The following is a 17,731-nucleotide window of genomic DNA, read 5'->3' as shown; positions in this document are numbered from 1 at the left end:
CAGGCCCCTCCCTCCCTGCCGCTCCGGCCTCTGGCACTTGTGCGGCCCCCCCACCCCATGAGCTGAGCCGACCCCTCCCACAGGGCGGCCTAGGGGCCGCGGCGCCAAGGCTCCCAGAACGGCACTGGAGGCGGCAGGAGTCATCCGAATTAGTGACGGCAGCAGCACGGACTCGGATGCCGGCCTGGACAGCGACTTCAATTCGTCCCCAGAGTCGCTGCTGGATGACGATGTGGTCGTCGTGGATGCCCCGATGCTCCCCACAGATGACCGAGGTGAGCCTGTCACCAGCCACATGGCGTCCTTCCCCACACGATACAGATGGGGAAACGGAGGCTCACAGCCAAGGTCAGGGCCATACTTCAAACACAGGCAGTGACTCGGTGCCTGGCGTCCACCCCCTGCTGCGACTCTCAGCCTGGCCCTGCCGGCCACTTCACTGGCGCTCTCCCTGCCCCCAGGTCCCCTGTACCCGCTTCAGAGAGACCTGCAGGGCCCTGGTGTCCTGGAACGTGTGGAGCGGCTGAAACAGGGCCTCCTGGCCAAGGTGCGCACACTGGGCCGCGAGCTGCCTGTGAACACGCTGGACCAGCTCATCCACCAGCTGGGGGGACCCGAGCGCGTGGCCGAGGTGAGCTTGGCAGCCACAGACTGCTCTGAGGTCAGCCTGGGGACACAGCCGCGTTACAGGCTAGCCTGAGCTAAGTGAGAGGGGGCCTTACCAGCAGACGAGAGCACTGCCCGCCCCCGCCCCTCGAGGACCTGATGGCAGTAGTGGCAGGGATCCTCGTGGCTGCTGAGGCCACACTGGACACCAGGTCCCTGCACAGGGCCCCAGTGGAGCCCCGTGTACCTCAGACGGCCACCGCCCTGACAGCCAGTGGCTCCTTTCCCAACCACAGATGACCGGAAGAAAAGGCCGTGTGGTGTCCAGACCCGATGGGTCCGTGGTCTTTGAGTCCAGAGCAGAGCAGGGCCTGTCCATCGACCATGTGAACCTCAGGGAGAAACAGCGCTTCATGAGCGGCGAGAAGGTGGGGCCAGGGCTGCGGGAGCTCCAGCTCCGCTCTGCCAGGGGATGGCTGCGGGTGGGGGCAGGGCGTGTGTGCCTGTACCCCTGAGCGGAGTAGCCCTGGGGACCCGAGCTGAACAAGAGGACGGCCCCCAACACCCTCCCCCCCCCCCCCCCCGCAGCTGGTAGCCATTATCTCTGAGGCCTCCAGCTCAGGGGTCTCCCTGCAAGCCGACCGCCGAGTGCACAATCAGCGACGCCGGGTGCACATGACCCTGGAGCTGCCCTGGAGCGCAGACCGCGCCATTCAGCAGTTTGGTGAGGCCCCAGTCCCGCCCCAGGCGGTCTTTCTCCCTGACCTCCACCCAGTCTCTTAGAGCCTTTTTTGGCCTCAGGCCGCACCCACAGGTCCAACCAGGTCTCAGCACCCGAGTACGTCTTCCTCATCTCGGAGCTGGCTGGGGAGCGCAGGTTCGCTTCCATTGTGGCCAAGCGGCTGGAGAGCCTGGTGAGCAGGCGGGGCCTGGGGCTGGGGGCGGGGCCTCGCTGGGCGGGGCCTTGGGTGGACCGGGGAATGCCGGAGTCTGAACCACACATGGTCCTGGGTCACCCTGGCAGGGTGCGCTGACCCACGGAGATCGCCGGGCCACCGAGTCCCGAGACCTGAGCAAGTACAACTTCGAGAATAAGGTACGCGGAGGGCAGGCGGCGGTGGGGAGGCCGCGCCATCTGCCCCGCCCCACTCATGCCGCCCGCCCCCCCACAGTACGGCACCCGAGCTCTCAGCCGCGTCCTCACCACGATCCTGGGCCAGACGGACAACAGGGTGCCTCTGCCCCAGGGCTACCCGGGAGGGGACGCCGCCTTCTTCCGGGGTAAGCCCGGGCTCGTGAGGCTTTCTGGGAGGCGGGGACTACAGCGGGCTGGGTCCTTCTAGCGACAGGGTTTGGCAGGGTTGGCCCCTGGGATCCAAGGACCAGCGGCTGGTTTTCCCTCGCAGATATGAAGCAGGGCCTGCTGTCTGTGGGCATCGGCGGCCGGGAGTCGCGCACAGGCTGCTTGGATGTGGAGAAGGGTGAGTCCGGGGAGTACCCGCAAGGTGGCGGTGCAGGGATGCAGGCGGCCGGGAGGGAGGCGGCGGCCTGAGACTCAGCTCTGCCCACAGACTGCTCCATCACCAAGTTCCTGAACCGCATCCTGGGGCTGGAGGTGCACAAGCAGAATGCCCTGTTCCAGTATTTCTCCGACACTTTCGATCACCTCATCGAAATAGACAAGAAGGAGGGCAGATACGACATGGGCATTCTGGGTAAGCTGCTCGGCAGCCATGCGGGATCCATCTGAGCCCCTGGTGGAGTCCAGGGGACAATGCCTCATATGTGTGAAGTCCACTGTCTAGACAGACAGACAAGGGCCACAGACTGGTCCAAGCTGCTGTCATAGCAACAGCGTGCTCACCTGGAGTTCACACTTGAGACACACTGCAGCTATCCCCCTGCCTCCCGCCCCAAATCTTAATGCTTTCAGGAAGCCTGTCTTTGTGTCAGCTGCAGGGAGAGCGGGCCTGGGCTGCATGCCGCTACTGTAGAGCTAAGGGTTAGACCCTGAAGCAAACAGGCATTTGTGAGTGTCAGTGGCACCTGCCTGTCCGCCCAGCACCGGTAGAGGCAGGGTTAGGTCAAGACAGCGAGCGTGACAGGCAAAAGCACTTGGCTGCCTTCCGAGCACAAATCTCACCCCACCCCACCCACGCTACAACTGCCTCTCACACCCTCTTCTGGTCTCCGTGGGCATTGCATGCACATGTGTGGATACATTGAAAACCTTTTTTTTAAAAAGACAGCCATCCTTACCAGCAGACACAGTCCCTCTGGGCAGCTGTACACAGCAGGACACCAGGTGCCCTAGACCAGATGTTTTCCTGCTACCCACCCACAGAACAGCTGGTCCCAGGGTTTTGGTTCCTCTGCCCACTTAGGGGGTCACCTCTGGGTGTATCAGAGAATCGGCTCCCACAGCCTGGCGTCTGACCACCTACCTCCTCCTCAGACCTAGCCCCTGGTATCAACGAGATCCATGAAGAAAGCCAGCAGGTGTTCCTGGCACCTGGGCATCCACAGGATGGGCAGGTGGTCTTTTACAAGGTGAGCAAGGAGGCAGCCAGCCCTGGCCTGGCTCCAGTCCTGAACCTGCTAACACACCCCTGTCCTGCAGATCAGCGTGGACCGCGGCATGAAGTGGGAAGAGGCGTTCACCAGGTCTCTGGAGCTGAAGGGCCCCTACGACGGCTTCTACCTCTCCTACAAGGTGAGTGGGCCCACGCGGGGTAGGTGCCCCGCCAGCCACCTGCCCAGAGACCCTGATGGCCTCACCACTCTGGGGCCCTAGGTACGAGGCAACAAGCCCAGCTGCCTCCTGGCGGAACAGAGCCGCGGCGAGTATTTCACCGTGTACAAGCCCAACATCGGCCGCCAGAGCCAGCTGGAGACCCTGGACAGCCTGTGCCGCAAGTTCCACCGGGTATGGAAAGACCTACCCTCCCATTTTGGCTGGGAACACGTGGGAGTCCCTGAGCCTCAGTTTCCCTGCTGACTTACGGGCCTGCCTCCCCAGGTCACTGCGGATGAGGCCCGGGAGCCCTGGGAGAGCAGCTACGCCCTGTCGCTGGAGCACTGCAGCCACGCCACCTGGTGAGGCCTGGGCGGGAATCCACCGGGAGAGGGCGGAGCCGGGCGCCCAGTGTCTGGGCCTTGTGGGCTGGGACAGTGCTCCCCGCGAGCTGACCAGCGCCCCCGGTGCAGGAACCAGCGCTGCCGACTGGCACAGGACGGCAAGGGCTGCGCCCAGGGCCTGCGTCTCTGCCACCACTACATGCTGTGCGGGGCGCTGCTGCGCGTGTGGGGCCGCATCGCCGCCGTCATGGCGGATGTCAGCAGCAGCAGCTACCTACAGATCGTGCGCCTCAAGACCAAGGACAAGAAGAAGCAAGTGGGTGAGTGGGGGCGGGCGGCCGTGGGGTCCCCAGAAAAAGGGTTCCCAGGTGTGGTCCCTGGCCGGACCCGACTGCGTGTCTGCACCGCAGGCATCAAGATCCCCGAGGGCTGCGTTCGCCGTGTGCTGCAGGAGCTGCAGCTGATGGACGCCGAGGTGAAGCGCCGCAGCACCCAGGGGCGGGCCGCGCGCCCCCCCACCCCACGCGCGATCGCGCTTCCCTGCGGTCCTGGTGAGGTGCTGGACTTGACCTACAGTCCCCCAGCCGAGGCTTTCCCGCCGCCTCCACGCTTCTCCTTCCCCTCGCTGCCGCTCCCAGACCCCAGCTCTCTGATGCTGGGTGCCAGCGACCCTTCAACCAACCCCGCGGAGCTGGCGCACCAGGGCTGCGACATCAACTTCAGGGAGGTGTTGGAGGACATGCTCCGCTCTCTGCGCGCGGGGCCCGCTGAGACCCCTGCGCCTCTGGTGGGCATGGGCGGCGGCACGGAGCGGCAAAGCGTCATCCACTTCAGCCCGCCCTTCCCGAACTCGTAGGCAGCCACCGTGGCCCCTGGAGTACAGCTGTCCGGTGGGCAGCAAGACCCACCAGCTCCTCTGCGAGCAGAGAAGTTCCCATAACTACTGAGGGCGCCCGGCCGCAGTGCCTTCCCCTACAGCCAGCCTACTGCGGGGCCGTGCCCAGCCTGGAGGCCGTGCGGTTCAGTGGCCCCAGAGAGCTGGTAACTCAGGAAATCAGGTGCTGAGGCCCCGCTGTCTATGGGGGCTCCACGGGGCAGACCCCGTTAATATATGCAATCCCCTGCTCCCTAAATTATTGTCACCCGCCCCTTCCCAGCCCCGGAATCCGTGGGCAACCGGCGGGCCCTGGTTTCTATGTATTTATAACTCGTGTACATATGTAAAGGTCTTTTTTAAATATATGCGTCTTTTGCCTACTTCCCAGTGTGCTGCGGCTTTCGAGTCAGTGGGGGGAGACCTGAGGGTCACAGAGCAACCCTGCTGGACAGCAGACAGGTGACAGGACCAGTCGGCAAACCTGTCCCCTTGTTGGCTGGTGGCAGCAGGCTGGGGAGATGGAATTCACCCAGTAGCTGCTGCAGTTGGGGCTGGGGCTGAGGATCTGGGTTCCCTGGCCTTGCAGAGGAGTTAGGGAGGAGCGGGTCCTCAGAAGAATAGCAGCAAAGCCAAGGGAGGTGGCCATCTGCCGGCACCTAGTTCACAGTCATGGGGTCACTTAGCCTGGCAGCACAGCCCACAGGAAGAGTGGTGGCCATGCAAGTGCTCCAGGACCAGTCCATCAGAGAGCCTCTAAGACTCCCAGACCCACCATGTCACCACAACTAGGCTCCAGAGGCCCAGGCTCAACCACACCCACTGTGGGTGCTCCCTAGATGGCCACTCTGTTCACACACACACACACACACACACACAACCCTCACAGAGAATGAGGGACAGCTCACACACACACACACACACACACACAACCCTCACAGAATGAGGGACAGCTTACACACACACACACACAACCCTCACAGAGAATGAGGGACAGCTTCCACACACACACACACAACCCTCACAGAGAATGAGGGACAGCTCACACACACACACACACACACACAACCCTCACAGAGAATGAGGGACAGCTTACACACACACACACACACACACACACACAACCCTCACAGAGAATGAGGGACAGCTTCCACACACACACACACACACAACCCTCACAGAGAATGAGGGACAGCTCACACACACACACACACACACACACACACAACCCTCACAGAGAATGAGGGACAGCTTACACACACACACACACACACACACACAACCCTCACAGAGAATGAGGGACAGCTTACACACACACACACACACACAACCCTCACAGAGAATGAGGGACAGCTCACACACACACACACACACACACACACACAACCCTCACAGAGAATGAGGGACAGCTTACACACACACACACACACACACACACACAACCCTCACAGAGAATGAGGGACAGCTTACACACACACACACACACAACCCTCACAGAGAATGAGGGACAGCTTACACACACACACACACACACAACCCTCACAGAGAATGAGGGACAGCTCACACACACACAGACACACACACAACCCTCACAGAGAATGAGGGACAGCTCACACACACACAGACACACACACAACCCTCACAGAGAATGAGGGACAGCTTACACACACACACACACACACACAAAACCCTCACAGAGAATGAGGGACAGCTTACACACACACACAGAATGAGGGACAGTTTACAGGTCACCATCGTCTTAGGAACAGCCCTGCCCATACTCAGGTCCTCCCACTGGCCTGAGCAGAGCCTCAGGGATTACAGGGAACTGTGACCAGCTGACCTGGACTGCAATCTGCAGAGTCCTGGGGCATAGGCAGGGCCTGCTCGTCCCCAGTGCACTTGCCCAACTGCTGACATGAAGACACAGCACATTTCTACATTTTATTCCCACAAGGCAGCCAGGTGAAGCTTGAGCCCAGGGCCACAGGCCTCCGAACCTTCCTCCGGCGAGGATGCACGCCAGGTCCTCGGGACTGCCCCACCAGCAGGCTGGTTTTCAGGCAGACCGTCATGAGTGCCGGGGTGGAAGGTTCCAGGGGTCACGGGGCAGGGGGGCTCAGTGGGGTCACACACTTGTAGGGCTAGAGATAGCACGGCAGGTCCTTCTCTATCACCTGTGGGGAAACAAGGTCAGACTGACCCCCCCCCCAACAACCACACACAGCCCAGCCCTGGCTCACCCCAGGCTGATCTGAGGCCTTACCAGGGGCTCTTCCATGGGGCCGTAGCGTTTCATCACGCAGCCGTTCTTATCAATGAGAAACTGGAACAGAGAGAGCATGGTGACAGGGTATGGGGGAGTTGGGTCCTGCCCTGTCCCAGTCCTGTCCCCATGGTCGTCTGTCCGACCGTCCATCTGTTTGTGTGTCTGTGTGTGTGTGTGTGTTCGCCAATAGTATGTCCCTCTTACCTTGGTAAAGTTCCATTTGATGGCGCTGTGAGAAAGAGAAAAAGAAGGGTTAGGAGTGGTACCAGCCAGGACCCGAGGTGCACACCTTTAACCCCAGCACTCAGGAGGCAGAGGTAGGGTCCAATTCCTGGCACCCATGTCACAATGCCTAACAAGTTTGTGACTCCAGTTCCAGGAAATCACAAGCCCTCTTCTGACCTCTGAGGGCACCAGGCATGCACGTGATACAGACAGGCAGACAAAACCAAACACAAAATGAAAACCATCTGGGGAGGGGAAAAGATGGGGGGTGGCAACATCAGTGCTACAACCTACCAAACCTCTGTAACTCCAGGCCAGGTGGTGTACATAAATACACTCAGGCAAAGCAATGCATGCACATAAAATACAAATAAATAACTCTGAGGCCAGGCCAGGTGGCCTACACCTTTAATCCTAGCACTTTGGAGGCCCGGCAGGCAGACCTCTGTGAGTTTCACACAAGCCAGAACATCACAATGAGACCGTGCCTCAAAACAAACCAAACAGGCACCTGCTCCCACCCTGCTCCAGAGTCATCTGGCTGCCCCTGCAGGCGCCCCCAGGGACACTCACTTTCCCAGCATGCCCCTGCCCTTGGGCTGGACCTTCATCCATTTCCACAGTGGGTGGGCATCATCCCCGTTTACACAAATCTTGCTGTACATGTCAAACTTGACATCGTAGCCGGCTGCAAACTCCTTGATTTCTTGATTACTTCCTGGTTCCTATGGGTTGCAATAGACTGACTGGTAAGGTGCACACCACTACACACAAAGAAAGAGACAGACAGACGGACGCACACGAACACACACACACACACACACACACACACACACACACACACACACACACACTGCAGCGTCCCCCACTCCGGACCGTTGCCTGGGGATAGCCACGCACCTGCTTCCCGAACTGGTTGCAGGGGAAAGCCAGGATCCGTAAACCACACTCAGCGTATCGGGCATGCAGATCGACTAGCTGAGTGTAGTTTACGTCGGTTTTGCCTCATTGCGAGGCCACGTTGGTGACGATGCACACGAAACCCCTGGGAGGAAATCAGTAGGAATGAGCCCACGGTCAGGGGAGCCCATTTTTTTTCAGACTGGCTTTGCACCACCCACATAACCAGGCACCCACCTGTACTTATCCAGGCAAATCATGTGACCGTCGATGTCCTTGGCTGAGAATTCGTGCATGGAGCGCGCACAGCGCCAATCATCACGGGATGCGCACTGCAAAACAGGGAAACTGAGTATTCCATCCCAGGTCTCGCAGCAGGAGAGAGAGTCCCTTATTAATGAATACCAAAAAAAAATGCCCTGCGGCTGGTGAGTCAAGGCTCCTCCCCCTTCCGTACTTCTGCCCCCTTCAGGTCGTCCTGAAAGGAGCTGGTAGCCAGAAGACGCTACCAGGGAAGGGGGCGGTAGGGGTTCCCCCTGGCCTCACACCAAGCCCAGGAGCTCGGCGCAGCTGCTGTCCTGGGGAGGCTCCTGCAGCAGAGGCTGGGGATTGAAGGGCCCGGGAAGCGGAGCCGTCTGGCGACGGCGTGCCCTCCTGCGGCGGCACCCGCGAGCTTTCCTCCTCCTAGGAGTGCCCGGACGCTTCCGAGGACTCCGGCGTCGAGGTTCCCTTCGTCGCCGGCCTCCCGGGTACCCGACACGCTGCCTGCAGCGTCCCGGGTTGCCGGCGGCCGCACGGCCCATACCTGCGAGTCTGGGCGTCCAGAGCGCACCGCGGGGACAATGAGCCGGTAGCCAAGGTGCTGCCCATTGTGACGCACCAGGCCCGGCGGGGCGCCGGACCAAGCCAGAACCCTCTATGTGGCCCCGACATGGATTCCCATCCCCGGGGGCCCTCCCCAGACAAGGCCCGACCTTGTTCTCTCTGCCCCGGGGATGCCACCCGGAGTTCGCCTTCCCACCTGGGTGCCCCCTAGTCTAACTAACAGACCCCGCGACCCCCGATCTCCGCCCCGACACGGTCACCCGACCCGGACCCTGCCCCCACCCACGACCGCGGGTCCCGGGTGCGCTCACCATGGTGCCCGCAAGGCCAGGCGCAGCCAGAGCCCCGCACAGCAGCGCTGGTTTCAGCAAGCGGCTCAGACGGCCCCAGTTCATCGCGGCGGCCGGAGCCAGAGCTCCTCCCCTCACGCAGCCGACCAATGGACTTGCGATGCAGAGTCTGGCTTGCCCGCCCTCGGCCACGCCCACTGACGTCTATTATTGGCAGGGTGCGCCTGCGCCGAAGACGCAGCCAATCGGAAGCCGGAATGAAGAGGTGGCGTAGCAGGGTGGGGCTTGCGGGTTTGTTGTTGTCAGCAACTGCGCGTGCTCAGTTGTGGCACGGCCGGGGAAACCGGAGCTCAGGGGGCGCTGGCTGCGCGCTGGACAGTTAGTTATCCGCGAGGTGCTGCAGGTTGCCAGGGAGCTTAGGGGAGCCCCTGGGCATAGAAAACGAGGCAAAGCCACCCCCTAAACAGCCCCTTTGACCACAGGAGCTTCCTATTTCCACTGGAGACAAGAGTCTCGTGTAGCCCAGGCTATCCTTGAACCCTCCTCGCCAAAGCACTCCCACGGCCCCTCCGCTTCTCTGTTCTTGTCAGAGCTGGTGTCATGTCGTCCAGACTGCCCTCGAGCTCACTCTGGAGCCAGGACAGCCTTACCCCTGACCCTCCTCAGAGCTGGGATGACAGATTAACCCGGCCTTGCGGTGCTGGGGGCGGAACCCGGGGCCGGGAGCTTGCTCAGTGAGAGCTTCCAGCCCAGACAGAGCTTTCCCTAACTCAGCGATCCTCCCGCCATAGACTCCTGAGTGCTAGGGTAACAGGCCTATGACAATCCAGTCCCTGCAGATGCCAAGGAGGACTGTACATACTGAACTAGTGAAGACTGGTTTGAAGGGGTGTGGCAAGAGAGCTCAGCGAGTGCCGCCACTCCGCGAACACCACCGAGAGCCCCATTCAGACCCCAGTGCCCCGTCTGCAATCCCTGGTGTAGGACTCAGGCACTAGGCTGGCCCGCGCCTGGCACCTGGCAGAGTGCGCTCAGGCTGTGCCCTGGCTAGCCCAGGTGCAAGGACCCGGTTAAAAGACAGACCCCGCCCACTCTCGCTCTCTTTCCGCTCACCTCGCTTTTCTCTTTCCCACTCCGCTCTCTCTATTTCTCTCTCTCTCTCACTGTCCCCTTGGAGCAGACGACCTTTCCTGTCTCCCTCTTCTCTTCTGTCCTCCGTCCCTCTGTCTGTTCACCTCTTTTCTGCCCCTTCCCCTTTCTAATAAAACTTCTCACTTAAGCTCTGTCTGCCTGGCGTGTTTGTCCCTCCTACCTCGCCCGCCAAGGAACCCGCCTAGGCACCCCTCAAGCTTTATCATAACACCTGGGGCTAAATCAGGACAGTCAAGTGCTTGGGGTCAGTGAGATAACCCTAACCCTCAAAACCAAGATGGATACCCGCGTGGTGGCCACACCCTTAACCCCAACCCGTGGAGGCAGACGCCAGCCTGGTCTACAGAGCAAGTTCCAGGTCAGCCAGGGCTACACAGAGAAGCCTGTCTTAAAAAACAAGGTGGTGGGAGATTAAGGGAGGCTAACATGTCTTCCACACATAGACGCGGTTACTGTGTGACCTCAGAGGTCCTCACACATACAGAAGCAGCCAGCAGTCTGGAGGGCCTGGGGGAGAAAGTGAAGGTCCCACGCCCACAGCTCCTTGCCCCTCACAGCCAGCACTGGTGGCCCTTTGCCCTCCTGGTGTGGAGGGCCCTGCACACAGGTGTGACTCATGAAATTCCTCAGCACAGCTGCGAGTCTCCCTCCCAGTGCCTGAATCGGCCTTTTGTCTTCCGTGCTCCGACCCTGGAGCAGGCCTCCACAACTATGTGAGGACACTTCTGAAGGGCTGGGTGCAGACAGGAGGCTAAAATGACCATTGACCAGGGTTGTTCAGATCCAATCTTGCACAATCCACGTCTGGAGGGTTGTCCAGGGCCCCTTGGTCCAGAATCCGAGTTGGTCTGAGGGCCCTTTCCCAATCAGGGAGTTCGCTTTTCCTCCCAGCCCCCACCCCCCACGTCCCGTGACACAGCACTTACAACTTCCCTGAGATTTTGTGTCACATGCAGCTTGACATTGTAAAGACCGGTGCCCAAAGGCTCAGATAGGTCACACCCTCACGGGGCATCTGGGAGGCCCCGGGCTGGGGCTGAAGGCTGCTGCTCAGAGGAGCCCAGCCCTAGGCTCTGGGAGGGATTTGCACATGGAAGCCACTAGCTCCAGGACAGAGTTCTGGCTGTTACTACTTCGTTATTCTGGAGACAGGATCTCGGGTAGCCCAGGCTGGCCTGGACCTCACTATGGAGTCCAGGATGACCCTGAACCCCTGACCGCCCACCTCCACTTCCTGAGTGCTAGGGTGACAGGTGTCTCTATGCCTGCTTGTGGGGGGCTGGGGGTGACTCCCAGGCTTTGCACATGCTCCAGCCAAAGTCTTCGTCTCTAATCTCTGTGTTCTGAGACCAGGCTTCTCCTCTTGTCCCTGCCTAAGGAGCTCCTGAGAGCTCTCTGCCTGTGGCTTCCTGAGCCCTAGACTGACAGGTGCCCGTCCACCAGCAGAGGAGACCCTGGGAATTAGAAGCTGACGTCATGGAGGACCTGCTAAGCTGATTAGGAGACGTTGTTATGCAAAGTGGGATTTAGCTAAATTAGCGCTCAAAGCCCAGCGGCCACGGAAGGGGCCCGCAGGGAGAATTCCAGCCTCTAAGAGAACTGAACTCATGGGCTGTGGACAGAGAATATGATTCATTTGTTACTGAGATTGGCCAATTAAGGCTGGGGAGGTGGTGGCGCGTGCTTTTAGTCCCAGTTCTCGGGATGCAGAGGCAGGCGGATCTCTCTGAGTCCGAGGCCAGCCTGGTCTACAGAGCGAGTTCCAGGACAGCCAGGGCTACACAGAGAAACCCTGTCTTGAAAAACCAAAACCAAAACAAACAAACAAAAAGAGCTAGTGGACTAGCCTTAGTTAGGGCCCCACATCCATAATTAATAAGTCTCCTTGTCTTTATTTGGGAACTGATTGGCAACCCAAAGAAAATTCCAACTACAGAACGGGGTGTCAGACTCCTGGAGCTCGAGTTACGAGTGGCTGGAAGCCACCATGAGGGTGCTTGGAAGCAGACTCAGGTCCTCTTGCCGTGGGGCCGTCTCTCCGGTCCCCGTTTGCCCATGGCACCCTGGCACCCTCACTCCACCGGCCTTTTGGTGCTCTACTTCCTGGTCCCCTCAGGAGCTGGCAGGTCCAGAGACCACAGGCTCACTGTTGACAGGACCCCACGTTGTTGTAGCGCAGGGGCCTGGCGGGCCCTGGGCAGCATCTGCCTTTTCTCAAATTACCTTCCCTAGCACCCTCGGCTCTGAACAACAGGAAAGTCACAAATCCGTCCCTGTGCCAGTGCCGCCCAGGCCGGGGCTGCCCACTGCTCCCAGCTGGCTCACCCCCTCACCTGGTCCAGGGCGCTCTCCTCTCCTCCTGGGTGAAAGGTGCCCTCCTTCCCAGGCCTGCCTGTCTGTCTTCCCACCTTCCCTATCTGCCATCCCTTCCTGCCCTGCTAGCCCTGGAAGGCCCCGAGTCTCCTCTCTCCTCGCTCATGACACCGCCATCCGCCTCAGCAGTTGGGGGCTCCCTCATCTGCCTCCTGACACACTTCTCCTGGTCTGGCAATGAGGTGACTGCCTGCTGGAGACCCCACAGCTGCAGGGGAGGCACCCTTCCCTGATGCACAGGGCACGGAGGGGCCGAGGCACTAAGTCAGGGCCAGAGCTCAGTGACCTGCAACCCTGTCTGCCACGTGGGGCCGCCTCTTGCTGCTGTGGATCCCATAGAGCTGAACAGCCCAGGAGAGCAGGGCGTATGGCAGCCCCTGCCTGGCCCGAGACGGGACACCCTGTTATGCCAAATTTGTGAGAGCACCAAGGGCCACCTCGCTGCTGCAAACACATGAGGTGTAGTCACAAGCCTCGGCGGGAACCCTGTCCAGCAAACTGGCGCAGCAGCTGCAGGAAAGGCGCCTGGACCATTATCACTTTTTTTTTTTTTTTTTTTTTTTGGCTTTTACAAGACAGGGTTTCTCTGTATTGTTTTGGAGGCTGTCTGTCCAGCCCGGCCTCGAACTCACAGAGATCCGCCTGTCTCTGCCTCCCGAGTGCTGGGATTAAAGGCGTGCGCCACCACCGCCCGGCTCCATCGTCACTCTTTTGTGTCCTTTACTCCTTTTCTTGCTCTTATTGGCCCTATTTCCAGATTTGACTTTACTTTTCAAATTAACCAGTTCTCCGATTCCCTTTTGTTACAGGCCTGATGTCTGACCCGGTGACTGGCAGCCTTAGGTTTGTACTGATGTGCTATGGGCATTTGAGTTTTTTGTTTTGTTTTGTTTTTGGTTAGCCCCTTATACAGGAATAAAGCTGCATCCTACACACTCCTGCCAGTCTGGAGAGATGGCTCAATGGTTAGAGCACTGGCTGCTCTCACAGAGGTCCCAGGTTCAATTCCCAGTACACATGGTGACTTACAAACACCTGTGACTTTAGTCCCAGGGAATCTAACACCCTCTCCTGGCCTCTGTGGGAAAACACACATACAAAATAAACACCAACAAAACCAAAACACCTAACCCACTACAATTTCAAGTACAGTCACTGCCCTCTTGGGTGGGCAGTCATTTCCTGAGTTGGATGCTCCCTCATTGGCCAAGGGCCTTGGGAATGTTCCCCTCCAGAGCTGACTTATAGGAGTAAAAGTGTAATACCTTCCACCACTGAAAACACAAGCACTGGCCGGGCGTTGGTGGCGCAGCCTTTAATCGCAGCACTCGGGAGGCAGAGGCAGGAGGATCTCTGTGAATTCAAGGCCAGCCTGGTCTACAGAGCGAGTTCCAGGACAGTCAAGGCTACACAGAGAAACTGTGTCTCAACACACAAAAGAAAGAAAACACAAGCCCCTCTTCTAACAGACCAAAGACACAACTGAGTCCAAGATGGAGGCACCGTTAAAAAGCTAGGCACATAGACATATAGACAGCGCCAGCATGAAGACAGAGACCACAGCCTGGGAAGTCTCTCAAAGACTTATGGTTTGGCTTCTGTATCTCTGCTTCTGGCCGGCTGTCCTTTGTGCTTGGAAGTTCACCCTGAGAAAGGCTCAGTGCTCCGTGCGATCCTGAGCACCAGTGTAGCTGCTGGACGCCTGATAAAGACTCCATCGGCTGCAACCCGAGTTTGAGTTGTCTTCTCTGGTGGATACCCAACACTCCCTCTTCTGCTGGCTTCACATTCTGCCAAGACAGTCACCAGTCTTGGCAGTCCTCCGGCTGGCTACACTTTCCTTTAAGGGCCTCTATTCTGTAACGGGTAAAGCTTTGTTGATAAGCCAGGCGGTGGTGGTGCAGCCTTTAATCCCAGCACTCGGGAGGCAGAGGCAGGCGGATCGCTGTGAGTTCAAGGCCAGCCTGGTCTACAAGAGCTAGTTCCAGGACAGCCTCCAAAGCCACAGAGAAACCCTGTCTCGAAAAACCAAAAAAAAAAAAAAAAAAAAAAAAAAAGCTTTGTTGATAATCATAGATGGGTGAACTCACTCTAGATCCCTGTTCGAATCCTGCAGGGGTTCAGTTTCTGGTCTAATCCTATGGATTCAACAGCAAGATCAGAAGACCTAGGTGTTGGCCTCTCAGCCCTGGGATTGGCTTTGTGAAGATGAGGAAATTGAAGGCTAGGATGTGGGAGCTTCTAACTGAACCGGTGCGCGCCCCCATGCCCACGGTAGTACCAGCCTCGGGAGCAATGCAGAGAAATTGCTGTTTGCTCCTCTGTTGCCTGGGACATCCAGAACATGGGAATAGGGCTCCAAGAGCCCTCATTGGGTGACAGAGTTCATCCCCTGTCTCGTGAGACATGATGATTAGTTCACACTCCACGCTAAGAGAGCAGGAGGCTCTGATGTGCAGACCTGCACAGCCAGGAGCAGGAGCAGCAGGTGTCCTCGTCCTGGAGCGGGGCCAGCCTGCGCTGTGCCTCTGCGGGGCCTGTGCCACAACCCAGGGAAAGGGCACTCCTCGAGACTGGAGCCCTGATAAGCACATGTAAGCAACTGCTTCTGCTTTGTCATGCCTACTCTGTCAGCGGACTCATCAGCAGTCAGCTGAGAGCTCAGGACCCTTACTTAGCCCACTGGTCCTTCCTCTTTGGATTCCATAAGGCCCGTGCTCCCCCTTGGCCGCCCAGGGCCTGTTCAGTAGCTGTTTCAAGAGGCGCGGCGAGGACAGGGGACTGACAAGCGGATCCCGCGTGGACGGGCGTGGCCCACCCAGGCTGCTGTCTCCACCTGTCCTGCTGCTGATGGGAACAGAGGATCACACCTCGGGGAATGCTCTGTGGGCCTAGAGACCCTTAGGGTATTGATCTTTAGGGTGATAGGTTTATTCTGAGAACATGTAGTGATCCACTATGTATCAGACCCCTCAGGGGGCCCTGATAGCTTCGGTCTCTGGATTTGGGGCAGAAATATTTATTGAAACTACTAAGTTATTTCTCTATCCACAGTCAACAACCAGATAGACACTACCCTCATTTATTTGATTTCTTTATATTTGTTTGTTTTTTGAGACAGGGTTTCTCTGTATTGTTTTGGAGGCTGTCCTGGAACTCGCTCTGTAGACCAGGCTGGCCTCGAACTCACAGAGATCTGCCTGCTGGGATTAAAGGTGTGCACGCCACCAATGCCTGGCTTCTTTCTTTTTTACAAACAAACAAACAAAAAAAGGAAACACACATATATCCCCACAAAAGTGAAGTTAAAAAAAATAGCAAGAGGGCTGGAGAGACTGCTCAGAGTTTAAGAGCACTGGCTGTTCTTCCAGAGATCCTGAGTTCAATTCCCAGTAACCACATTGTAACTCACAACCATCTGTAATGAGATCTGGCACCCTCTTCTGGTATGGATGAAAACAAAAGCATTCATATACATAAAATAAACAAACAAAAAATTTTTTTTGTTTTTCGAGACAGGGTTTCTCTGTATTGTTTTGGAGGCTGTCCTGGAACTCGCTCGGTAGACCAGGCTGGCCTCGAACTCACAGAGATCTGCCTGCCTCTGCCCCCCCAGTGCTGGGCTTAAAGGCGTGCGCCACCAACGCTCAGCGAGGCCAGCCTGATTTAAAAAGCATGTTTCACGACATCTAGGACTGTTACATAGACAAACCCTGTCTCAAAAAAACAAAAATCAAACAAGCAAAAACTCAGAGAGTTGGATACTGGGACTAATGCTGAAGATCAGAGAAGCAACGCAGCAGCCACGAGAGTTATGCTCAGACCAAAGGGGCGACCTGACCTGTCCTCAGACTCCACCCTCTCCTGTCTCCTCCTGCCTTACATTCCTCTCTTCCAGCCACACCAGTCTCCACCCCCTCCGTGCTGGGATTAGGGAAATGTCACTCCCAGTGCTGGCATCGCCTTTGTGTGAGCTCTGTTTTTCTTTTAGACTGGAACTAACAGAGAGATCCTCCTGCCTCTGTCTCCCTAGTGCTGGGATACAGGTGTGGCCACCACTGCCTGACCTCTGTGGTTATCTCGTGTGGCTAGCTTTATTCACTGATCTTTAAGCAAGCTTTATTTGTTAGATCATAAGCAAAACATCACCACAGTTAGGTCTTTGTTTTCGTTCTTGGCAGGTGGTGCTGCGTTTTATGGCCTGAATGGAACTTCCATCATGGAATCAGTTGTGCCCAAGTCTGGGGTGTTTTACACAGGCATCTGTCGTAACGATGTCTGAGGCGTTTCTGGGTGTTATATCCAGTTCGTCTTTGCTGGTGGGTGTTCCATTTTTGCGCTTTCTGGGTCCTGGACAAGAATGTTGGCTGTGGCATTCCTGGTAAGGAGAGTGTCTGCAGTTGGCTGGTGACAGAGGACAATGGAGACCAAGCACAGAGGAAACGGTGAGAGCCAGGAACTAGGGAGACTCAAGCTCACACTAATAGGCTTTTGTTTGTTTCTTTTTAAACTCTATTTAATGTGCTTTGGTGTGAAGACATCAAACTCTCAGGAAATGGAGTTACAGACAGTTGTGAGCTGCCATGTGGGGGCTGGGAATTGAACCCAGGTCCTCTGTAACAACAGCCTGTGCTCTAACCCCTTTTTCTGAGGGGTTTCTCTGTGTAGCTTTGAAGCCTGTCATGGAACTTGCTCCTTAGACCAGGCTGGCCTGGAACTCACAGAGATCCACCCGCCTCTGCCTCCCGAGGGCCGGGATTAAAGGCTGCGCCACACTAGCAGGTGTTATGTATCCTGATGCTGTTTCTTTGCTGATGCAGTAAACCACACCAGGCTGAATTAGAAAGCTAAAGACAGGTTTATTCTGAGCAAAGCAGCTCCCGGGTGACTCCTCCGTCTCCGGAGATCAAGGCAGGGGAGGGGCAGGAAAAGAATCACACGGCCTATCTAAAGTGGGGGTAATATAGGTGCTGGCTGGGGTGACGAGGCTTTAGGCAGGGATTGGGCAGCTTCGGGAGAGGAGCCAGTGTACCCAGCACTCCACCAGGACTTTTTGGTGATTCTCCTGAGCTGGGGGGGGGGGGTTGAGCCAGGAATGAGGTTTTCTCAGCTGGAAGTTTCACACTAGGAGGCAGACTT

At 57.7% G+C, this 17,731-nt stretch overlaps 2 protein-coding genes across 6 annotated transcripts in view; one reads left to right on the top strand and one right to left on the bottom strand.

The window, feature by feature from the left end:
• The window catches only part of Sbno2 (strawberry notch homolog 2), a 46,159-nt gene extending 41,218 nt beyond the window's left edge, over nt 1-4,941 (top strand). For all 4 annotated transcript variants that reach the window (XM_040739100.1, XM_005083326.4, XM_021234866.2 and 1 more), the window contains 15 exons: nt 84-275; nt 462-631; nt 903-1,034; nt 1,195-1,330; nt 1,408-1,520; nt 1,631-1,702; nt 1,779-1,887; nt 2,013-2,087; nt 2,178-2,321; nt 3,062-3,156; nt 3,227-3,319; nt 3,401-3,532; nt 3,626-3,702; nt 3,814-4,004; nt 4,095-4,941. In XM_040739100.1, the coding sequence (XP_040595034.1) occupies nt 84-275; nt 462-631; nt 903-1,034; nt 1,195-1,330; nt 1,408-1,520; nt 1,631-1,702; nt 1,779-1,887; nt 2,013-2,087; nt 2,178-2,321; nt 3,062-3,156; nt 3,227-3,319; nt 3,401-3,532; nt 3,626-3,702; nt 3,814-4,004; nt 4,095-4,540 (2,177 nt within the window). In that variant the 3' untranslated portion in view covers nt 4,541-4,941. The remainder of the gene's footprint in view (nt 1-83; nt 276-461; nt 632-902; nt 1,035-1,194; nt 1,331-1,407; nt 1,521-1,630; nt 1,703-1,778; nt 1,888-2,012; nt 2,088-2,177; nt 2,322-3,061; nt 3,157-3,226; nt 3,320-3,400; nt 3,533-3,625; nt 3,703-3,813; nt 4,005-4,094) is intronic.
• Nucleotides 4,942-6,488: 1,547 nt separating this feature from the next.
• Nucleotides 6,489-9,249, bottom strand: Gpx4 (glutathione peroxidase 4). Of its 2 annotated transcripts, none has more exons than XM_005083329.3 (7): nt 9,089-9,249; nt 8,190-8,284; nt 7,953-8,097; nt 7,626-7,777; nt 7,032-7,056; nt 6,825-6,884; nt 6,489-6,735 (listed from the first exon to the last, which is right to left on the bottom strand). In XM_005083329.3, the coding sequence occupies exons 1-7, from the start codon at nt 9,170-9,172 to the stop codon at nt 6,703-6,705; spliced, it is 594 nt and encodes a 197-aa protein (XP_005083386.2). In that variant the 5' UTR covers nt 9,173-9,249; the 3' UTR covers nt 6,489-6,702. The 2 variants fall into 2 exon arrangements, with proteins under 2 accessions (XP_005083386.2, XP_040595045.1); XM_040739111.1 differs by lacking the exon at nt 9,089-9,249 and adding an exon at nt 8,501-8,770.
• Between the last annotated feature and the right edge of the window lie 8,482 nt (nt 9,250-17,731).

The sequence above is a fragment of the Mesocricetus auratus genome, unplaced genomic scaffold (assembly GCF_017639785.1).
Source record: "Mesocricetus auratus isolate SY011 unplaced genomic scaffold, BCM_Maur_2.0 Super-Scaffold_100676, whole genome shotgun sequence".
Classification (NCBI taxonomy): Eukaryota; Metazoa; Chordata; class Mammalia; order Rodentia; family Cricetidae; genus Mesocricetus; species Mesocricetus auratus.
Note: the sequence above shows the minus strand (reverse complement) of the source record. Positions and strands in the feature narration are given on the sequence as shown.